The following is a 10,393-nucleotide window of genomic DNA, read 5'->3' on the forward strand; positions in this document are numbered from 1 at the left end:
GCATGTCTGTGCCAAATTTTATCCTTTGCATCCGAGAACTTTCACTGCCTGGTGAAGTCTAGTACAACACAGTATTTTATATTTAATTAGTCCAGGTTTAGGATAAACCTATAAAGGAGATTAACCCCTGCCCTTTTCCTTTCTCAACAGGGGTTCATTCCGAACCCTCTTTGAAATAAAGACAGCATCACAGAGAGGTATGCTGGGTGCACTGGAGTAAACAGGAGAATCTCACAGTGAGTCATCAACACAGCCCAGAAAATCATGGAGCAGCATGGAGGAGTTTGCCGACTCCTTTCAACAGGATTACATTCATCATCACATCATGATTAAAGAAGCATCCAACGTTTTTTAGAGAACCCTAACCTTTGGCTTAGTCAATTATGTGATTAGAGGGTTTTTGAAACATGTCTGAAAATAAAAAATGCGACAAAACATAACAAATCTAGCCTCAGAGTTCAGTTCCTATTAGCCATGTCACAATTTTTTTGCACATATTCTGACTTTAAAAGCTTTTTTAATTGTTCTGGTTGTGTTCCAAATGCTAAATCTGCTTATTCCCTGCCGATGACGCTACAGCCGTTATTGGCAATGACTCATTCACTTCCAAAGACATCAGTGGCAATCCATGTGTGGACGCATATAGAGCAGGTTCTCGAAGGTGGTACCCACGGGCACGAGGTATTGTCACAATTGCTGATTCAGGGGACCTGTGACTGCCCAATTGGCGCCAACAGCCCTGAGAGCTTATTGGTTCAGAGACTCCTTTTAAACCCCCGGCTTTCAAGAGGAACCCGTCAGATCGTTGCGAACCTTTTAGGCAAGCTCATTCCATCCAACAATCTCCTGCTCTGTTTTCTCCTGCCTGATTACCTGTTGCCGACCTGTTTCTGGACCTGTTTTGCCCCGTTTCTGCCCTGATCTGCCACCCCGACCACCGATCTGTTTTGCCCTGTTTCCTGCCTGATACCTGTTGCCGACCTCTTTTCTGAACTCAATATCGCCCTTGTTCTCCCGTCGGCTACTGACCAGTATCCCTGCAGTCTACGATTATCCTCGCTTGACACGGAAGTGCCACTTCCGCGTTCCCGCCACCTGCTACCCTTGTCTGTCGATCATCAGATCATGGAAGCAAGCCCTGCTCTCCCTTTTTATCAATAAATCTGAGTAGACAAACGCTACTGGTTCCTGTCTCTGTTTCTGGTTCGTGACAGGTAGCCCCATAAGATCACCTGAGTAGCTCGATGATTGGTTTACCGTTGACGGTCATTGTGATTTTCCAGGAAATTTTAAAATATATTTTACACCGGCATGAGAAATATTTAACATGAACAGTGTCTTTTCATGATCAATTCTTTCAAAATTAGCTACAATTTATTTCTGAAAATCAGTCAGTGCAATAAAACGAATCAAATGTTTTAGTGAGTGACAGAGCCTTCATAACCCTACTTATGATAACTACAATGTGATAATAACATGATGATAATATACTGTATTTTTCGAACTATGAGCTGCAACTTTTGTCACACAATATCAACCCTGCGGCTTATGCAAAGATACAGCTAATGTATTATTTTTTTTCTATCGGCTGACAGGGAGCGCTCATGCCAAAAAGGTAAGAAAGGTTGTTTTGAGGAAGACTCAACTGCCAATAAACGACATTGAAGAAGAGAATGTATGTTAACGTACTGTGTTACTTGTGTTGCTGCGTCTTGGTTTCTTTTCCCTGCGTTTGTTATTTAGACTTTGAAAGCTCTTTCTGTGATTTGTCTTTCTTTGTAAATACTGTATCTCATGTTTTACCATGGGAACATACAGCTTATAGTCGGGTGTGGGTTATATATACACAAAATGTTTTTCCTTTCAAATGGATGTGGTGTAATGGGTTATAGTCCAGAAATTACAGTGATGATAACATAGTAATAACATATGATAAATTGTTCTTTTGGAATTGCATACCAAACTGATCAGTAATAAAAAAAAAAATAGCTCTTGGCTTCAAAAAGATTGATGGTTCCTGGTTTAAGGTGTGTATGTTAATGTATTTTTACACAGAATTACGTAGGCTGCACCCCAAATTCTCTCGATAAAGATTGAAGTATCTCTCGCAACAACAGCATGACTACAGGCAAGCCGGCACTTTCCAATTATTTGCAATGGTAGATGTATATCAGAGGCGGAAATTGCTTGTCATCTCACACTGAACTCATATCCATCACATCACCTTGAATCTGGACCAAGAAAATGAGGAACAAGTGGACCCACATAAAAAATGAAGAGGGGCTTAACTGCGTTTCATTAACAAGTGGCCTCTTGGCTCTTTGTCTCTGGCATCTATTGAACACCAGCGCGCCACTCCTGAGCTCTAAAGTCCCCCAGCTCAAATCTTCTTCCCATAGCGGCAAGAGTGGGCGTGGAGGTTGGGGGAGCGCCGAAGTTCCAGGGCGTAACTAATGCGCCAGCCTGGTGCCGCTATTGCACGCTGGTGCGGGTGATGACCCCGCTCCTGGCTTGTGTGAGGAAGGCCACACAATGAACCGGCCTCCTCCCCTGTCCTGTCATTGCAACCCCCCATTCTCAAAGCACCCAACCCCCGTGATGTGGAGCCTTTCACTTTCTCATTCTGGTGAACAGTTTCAGATTTTTGGGGGTTCTTCACACTTCCAGTCGCTGTGTTTCCAGGGCCGAGAGGAGCATTTCTTGTCTATAAATCGGTGGTGTACAACCACCAATACAGTGCTGTGGGGAGTTGGATACCAGGCTGCACAGAAAGAAAAATGTGTTCCATTATTTTTTACCTATTAATGTTTTACTGATTGACAGTCACAACAAAACTGGAAAGGAAAATCCAGGCCATGGAGATGTGATGCTGCAGGAATCTTCTAGGCTAGCTGATTTGACAAATAAAACACTGCACAAGACCGTCAGAGGGAACATTGGACCCTACGAAAAACTATGGGCGGACAAAAACTGCAATGTTATGGTCACAAGATCAATAGGACTGGCCAAGATGGGCACAATCCAAGGTGGCAGGAGAAGAACACCAGAAAAGAACTGGGCCTGCATTAAGGACTGGACTGGTGCCAAATTGGCCACGACCCTAAAACCGGCTAGTAACTGTCATCAATGGATAAGGCTGTCCAGAGTTGCGTTTTCATTAATGCCCAGACAACCCAGGCAGTTAAGAGACCCGTGTTTAACTGACACTGTTTCAGACTGGGCTTTGAAGTGATAGGTTTGAATCAAAATCAGTGTGGTTCGCGCAGGCAGGCGCAGTTACAAAAGGATTACCACCCGCCGAAGATACAGTGAAGGATGAATCAAACACACCTTTTGCCATTATCTGCGTGAAGAATGGTCAAAGACGTCATGATAGAATGATTGTAAACAAACTTTGCGCTATGGAAAAACTTTTGGCAACGGAGTTGGAGGATGCATGGATCCCTAAGTTAAGAAGATGACACCAACAAGCTTTTTGCGGTTTCTTTGGTGAATCTGTAATTTTTATTAACTTGGTCGGCGTATCAATGTGACGTAAGTTGCTATTAGCAAATCCCCATCACAAATCAGAGGTACCGGGTTCAATACCAGCTACTGACCTCCTTGTGTGGAGCTTGCATGTTCTCCCCGTAACCTCTGGAAATGTGGTTTCCTCCCACATTCCAAAAACATGGCTGGGATGGTACTCCAAAACCCTCATTGGGATAAGCAATTCAAAAAATGAATGAATAAATGTGATTTCGGCGCAATGTTACGGGGACATCTAAATGCTCCACATGACTACACAGTGGATTTACGCTCAATGTTATCATTAATTTTATGTTTATAAATGTTATGATTGTAGGGCAGCACAGCGGCACAGTGGTTGGCGTGTGTGCGGGTCAGTTCTGAGGTCATAAGATCGAACCTCCTGTGTGGAGTTTGCATGTTCTCTCCGTGCTTGAGTGGGTTTCCTTCGGGCTCTCTAGTTTCCTTCCACATTCCAAAAATATGCGTTTCAGGTTAATTGGCCGGTCCAAATTGTCCCTAGGTGTGAATGAGCGAGTGACTTGTCTGTCTCTGTGTGCCCTGCGACTGGCTGGCAACCAGTTCAGGGTGACCCCTGCCCACTGCTCGGAGACAGCTGAGATGGGCTCCAGGACCCCCGCGACCCTACTGAGGATAAGCGGTGCAGATAATGGATGGCTGGATGGATGTTATGATTGTTGTTATTATCATTTTGGAAAAAGTACAAATGTGTTTTATGTCCGCTTTGGTCGGGTCATGAAACTATTGTCAGACAATGAACTAGTTGGTGCTTCAGAAAAGGTTGCAGACCACTGTTATAAATGATCTCAAAAATGCCCCAAATTGTGTGTGCCACTGCTGTTGAGCACATCTTTGGGAAAAAAAATAACTATGTGAGCAAGATGTTGTGTAATTACTTGCAGATGTTCACAGCAGTTTCATTCAAGAGGTACTGTCTGATATAGGTTTATTTTTCCTGAGCTTCCTTTTGATTTGGGCGCAAAACTCAATTAGTTTTTTACAATATGAGTTTGACCTCTGTTACTGTTTGGCTTCACTTCATGGATAATGAGCCAACTACAAGTAATATGACATTGAATTCCAACGTCAAAGGTTGATTTGTTTTCAGTACATTGTAGACTACAGAAGTCAAAGGTTAGTTTTAGTTTTAATGCCATTGATAACTCTAGACGTCACAGGTTTATTTTAATGTCAGTGCCATTTATGCTCAAAAAGGTCAAACATTGATTTTCATTACTGTGTCATTGACGACTTTAGACAGCAAGGATTGATTTTAAATGAAACAAACAGATGGTAAAGGTTGATTTCAATTTCAGAGTCCTTGACAAATTAATATGTCAAAAGTTTCATTTCAGTACAATTGATGACAAAAGACGGCAAAGATTGATTTGAACAGACTGGTGTTAGGTAAATTGGTTACAAGAAGAAACTTGTGGGTCATAAATAACTTAAAAGATTAAGCGCTGGACTGTTGATCCAAAAAATATGTGTCTGTCTGATGTCATCAGTCACTGATATATCTCATGCCACATATCTTTAGAAAGCTCAAACTCTTGGGATTCAAGATATGCTGACCATTTCACTCATTACAGAAACATCACGTTCAGTCCGAAACAAGATATCCGAAAACTACAAAGCCAGTGTAGCACGCCAACTACGTCCCCTGGCAATCATTAAATGAGTTGAATGTCTGCAAACGTTGCTTCGTTATATCCAGGACCTTCGAGAGAATCCAACTGTGTCAAATATTACTCTAAAACACACGATAATGCCGACATATGAAAAATATATATGCCTAAAAGCATGACTGCATCGTTGGAGGTTCTAGTTGTAATCCATTTGTTTATCCACATAATTCCCGTTTACAAATATACAAACTCGTAAAATTATTCCAATTATGGCTGAAAGCCTGTGATCTTTTGATTGACGCCACTCTCGGCCAATAGCAGGCTTTTTTTCATGGTCCACAGCCTGCATTACCCTATGCGTCTCTAATCGTCTCCTAGCTCAGAATATCATGAGCCAGTAGTGACCGATTCAAAAGATGATTGACACTGTGATTAGCCACTGAAATACCAACATAATTGTGTGACATTTTCTGTAGTTTTTACGCAGATTATTACACGCAAGTGTGCGCACTCATTGATTGACTTCTGGGGAGAGAAGTCAAACATTTACAACTCTTTTAAAATGTATAAACAATTCGGCCAAAGCCATTTACGCCGCTGCTGAGTTTTTATAGCTGTCAATTTCTCGTCTCCAAATGGCCACTTTTGGAAACGCCTAGACCTACCTTTGGAAAATGAGTAAAATAAAATGTTTAGTTACTTTAAGATTACAATCAAATTTGACATTGCACCAGGTAAGGCTTCAAGCTATTTTCTCGCTTGTTTTCTAGCTAAGATGCCCATGCCTCACTCATCTGCAGGCATTTGATAGCAAGAAAAATTCAGACGGAAGAAAAACCTTCTAGTGTTTCCAACTAAGATTACTCAAATTTCGTTGCACTTAGAGTGATCATTTCAAATTGGGATGAAACTTCAGAGTTTGACCTTTTAAAGAAGGAGAAAAATGTACATATTCTCTAAACGGTTCAAGAACAGTTTTTATTTACTTTGAGATTAAGGCCGAATTCAACAGGAACGTTAAGGGGTTGAAAAGTTGGCCAATCCACTTCTTTGGTTAGGGTTAGGGTTAGGGTTAGGGTTAGGGTTGGGGACATAACTTTTTAGATTTTTCTTCCCAGACAAAATCCCAAATTATTATGTTTTGTTTAAAAAAACCGCCCTAGGTATACAGTTGTTAGTCTTGTTCAAAACACTTACAATTGTGCGAATGGGCTACAACTGGTCCAAGTTGCACTCTGTTCATGTTCAGAAATATTAGAGAAAATGAATAAATTACCGAATATAAGCCCACATCAAAATAGTTTAAAAGGTTTGTTCCTCGCTGTACTTCCACTTTACACTATGTGGGAATAGCAGCTTATTACCAGGCAACAAGCAACGATAACAGAAGACTATATCTAGGAAAGATGCTTTTTCGGAGTATATACGCATCTGATAAGTCATCCATCCATCCATTATCTGCACCGCTTATCCTCAGTAGGGTCGCGGGGGTGCTGGAGCCCATCCCAGCTATCTTCGGGCAGTGGGCAGGGGACACCCTGAACTGGTTGCCAGCCAGTGGCAGGGCACACAGGGACAGACAACTCACTCACTCGCTCATTCACACCTAGGGACACTTCGGACCAGCCAATTAACCTGACATGCATGTTTGTGGAATGTGGGAGGAAACCGGAGTGCCTGGAGGAAACCCACGCAAGCACGGGGAGAACATGCAAACTCCACACAGGAGGTTTCGATCTTATGACCTCAGAACTGTGCCGTACACGTGCTAACCACTGCCCTGCCGTGCTGCCCTTTTTATAAGTCAGATTTGTTTTAAATCGAGAGGAGTTGCACATTGTCTGTAAAAAACCAAGGCGGGAAGGTAAGGGCTTAGCAACCCCAGGTGTGATGAAGCCCCTTCACCTCATGTTTACGACTATTCTATAAAAACATAGTCAAATATGTCATTGTTTAACTCGTTCCACCCCCCTCCTGCAAGGACTTTCAAATGTGCTCCACATGCCGACTGACAGAACCGTCAAAGCACGCTAGCGCATAAATACGACACGCGTGCCACCCGATAGCATCACAGAAAAAGCGGGGGGTGGGCTGGAGTGGGGGCGCCTGCACTGAAAAACACACGCTGCTTTAATTTATAGTCACTGTCAGCAGCTAAACATATTCACCAAACCGCTGTCTGGTAAAAACGCACCGGCAGCAGTAAATGTTCAAGGATGGAGGGGAGAAGAGGGTGAGGTGAGGGGACTGAGGCTGTCTTGCTGATGTTGGTCTGAGGACTTCTCTACGAAGAAAACGACTGATGTGACCTCCTTGTTTTAAGTACTGTACTGTATTTACCACACAAGGAGAAAATAATATTTGATCCACAGTAACTTCATGGTGTCATGGTAAAACTTCAACAGAGCTCTGACAGTGTTTATTGGAAACAGTTTTGAAACCTTTTTTAAAAATCGTTCTATACTGTATTTGATGATGTTGTAGGGAGTTGGATGCGTTGTTTGAGGTGTCCTTAAAACTTACGTAGCTTCTCTATTAACTGAGTGAGACCATAATGTATAAATACATTCTCTAAGCATTGTCCCAGGGTGCCAAAATGTAAAAAAACGTAAAAACGGGTTTTTTTTTTTTTTAAAATATATATATATATATATATATATATATATATATATATATATATATATATATACACAGTGGAACCTCAGTTTTCGAACGCCTCTCAGTTCGAACAGATCGGAGTTCGACCAAAAATTTTGAGAAATTCTTGCTTCGCTGTTCGGTCAAAAATTCGGAGTTCGAACGCCGGTAATGCGTGAGTGCGTACGCTAGGGTGCGTACGGGTGGAGATCGTGTAGATCGCCCCCACCCCCTTGTGACCAACTGTTATCACGTGCGCACTTGCCTTGTTTTGCTTTCGCTTTTAATATCGGTGAACGGAGTGTTTTATCCCCTAACTATGCCTCCGAAGGTCGGTGCATGCAGGACAGGTGAAAAAAGAAAAGTTGTTCGTACAACTACAGTATTGCCATTAAGAAAGACATAATAGCTAAACATGAAAGAGGTGTGCGAGTTTCTGATCTTGCTAGGGAATACAGCATGCGCCTTCTGCTGACCACCACAAAGGTAAGAAATCCTATTCATAATTCTTTTATTTATCTTTTTTTTTTTTCCACGTTCGTGTTAGCGTAATCTTTCGTACGGAAGATTACGATAACGCGAACGTACGATTAGCCTGGGTTAAACATTCATGGTAAACATTCAGGGTGTTGGAACGGATTAAAACGATTTACATTATTTTTAATGGGAAAAATGATTTCGGTGATTGAACAAATCGGTTCTTGAACAAATCGGTTCTTGAACAGGGTTCTGGAATGGATTATGATTGCGAACCGAGGTTCCACTGTGTGTATATATATATATATATATATATATATATATATATATATATATATATATATATATATATATATATATATATATATATATATTTATATACATATATTTATATTTTTTTTTTCCTATTTAAATGTATATCAACATATAAATATTGTAAAGGGTTTGGCGCCGCTAATCAATAAGTATCAAACCTCTGGGAATGATTTCAGTATGGTAAATTACCATTGTTTGGCAGGAGTGGCTTTTACCAGATCCTTGTCTACAATTCAAGGAAGCCCCTACTTACTGGTTTTGTTTCCTGTATCCAGCAATTGAGAGTGTGTAGGCAGCCCCTGAGAAGGCATAGTGAAGCAGTGTGCCAAGAAAAGCATACACATGGATAAGGAAAAAAAAGGCACTTCGAAAGAGCTTTTTCTGTCTAAAACAGCTGACAAAGTCCTTTCGTCATCGTCTAAGCAGGGAGGGATGTTGTTTTTTGCACATTTGCAGGAACGCAATATATATATATATATATATATATATATATATATATATATATATACTGTGTATATATATATATTATATGAAAGCTAAGTATGAAGTGTATGAACGACGCATGAAGGGATAGGGTTGTAGAACATTTACCGTATCTAGTGTCATTTAACAACAATTAATAAAAAGAAAAAATCCTCATTCAAATAATTGCAGTTAACATGTTAACAAGAAGTCAAGACAAGTCATGTTTATTTGTATAGCCTTAATCACAAGAGGCCTACAGAGGGCCCACCAAGACCACTCTATATGTTTTTCAAAGGCAGAACAGTTTTCATATGCAGCATCACATAATTGTAACGATGAATATGCGTATTTTCCGGTATATAAGATACACCAGCTTATAGGGCACACTTTCAAATTTCTGGCCAATTTGGGGTTTTAAGGTGTGCTTTATTGTCCAAAAATACTGTACCTCTAGGAAATACTTTTTAGCTTCCATACTCGGGAACACTCTTTCGATAATTGCAATTTTCTTTTTCTGAATGCAGCCCACTAAGGACAATCCCTTGAATTCACCCTCAACGCAAAACTCTTCAATTATGGCCCATTTATTTTCTAATGACAACATTTTACGTCAATTATATTATGATTAGATGTTAATAACGTCAAAGTCAACAAAGTGCACGCGTCATTCGGTTTTCGCATCTTCTCACCAATTTGAGCTGCGGCGCTGTGCGCGCATTGCGCGAGCAGGACAAGTCCGAGCAGCACGTCCAGTCTCGTCCCCACCGCCATGGGCACAAAAATCCAGGAGGTGGTCGGCGTCTTGTGAGCCCCCCCACCACAAATACACCCCGGATCTCCACTCCTCCCAGCCGGCAGAACCCTGCAACTCTCCTTCGGAGGGATGAAAAACGATGAAGAAAATAAGAACCAAAAAAAAACCTGCTTTGTCTTCCACGCGGAGGTGCTTTTGTCTCCTAAGCGATCCACTGCCTACAAAGTGAGCTAGAAAAAATAAAATATATATAGAAATGAAATATTGAAGAGGGAAAAGTTGAAGGCGTGAGTGATGTTCGGTAAGTGTGCTTTGGTGTGTGTGAGGTCCAATGTTGCGCTCCTAGAGGAAAATTAAGTGCGTCTGTGACGTCACGGAGCACGGACAGCCAATCAGACGGCGTCTTTTTGGATGTGGCGTTATGCCTGTACCGCGTTAGCCACGAGCTAAAAGCCAGCTAAAGTAATGGAAAATATTTTGTCCTATTTTATATTTTTATTTCAATAAAATATATGTTTTACTAGATGAGCAAACATTACGTGTACACACACACACACATATATATATATATATATATATATATATATAT

General features: G+C 41.1%; 1 protein-coding gene across 2 annotated transcripts in view; it reads right to left on the bottom strand.

Annotated features, from left to right (window-relative positions):
- LOC148348369 (plexin domain-containing protein 2-like) overlaps positions 1 to 10,108 on the bottom strand; it is a 98,201-nt gene extending 88,093 nt beyond the window's left edge. For both annotated transcript variants that reach the window (XM_088322566.1, XM_088322565.1), the window contains exon 1: positions 9,740 to 10,108. In XM_088322566.1, the coding sequence (XP_088178692.1) occupies positions 9,740 to 9,821 (82 nt within the window). In that variant the 5' untranslated portion in view covers positions 9,822 to 10,108. The remainder of the gene's footprint in view (positions 1 to 9,739) is intronic.
- Between the last annotated feature and the right edge of the window lie 285 nt (positions 10,109 to 10,393).

Source organism: Urocampus carinirostris, chromosome 18 (genome assembly GCF_059441175.1).
Source record: "Urocampus carinirostris isolate Australia breed hairy pipefish chromosome 18, RoL_Ucar_1.0, whole genome shotgun sequence".
NCBI classification, from domain to species: domain Eukaryota; kingdom Metazoa; phylum Chordata; class Actinopteri; order Syngnathiformes; family Syngnathidae; genus Urocampus; species Urocampus carinirostris.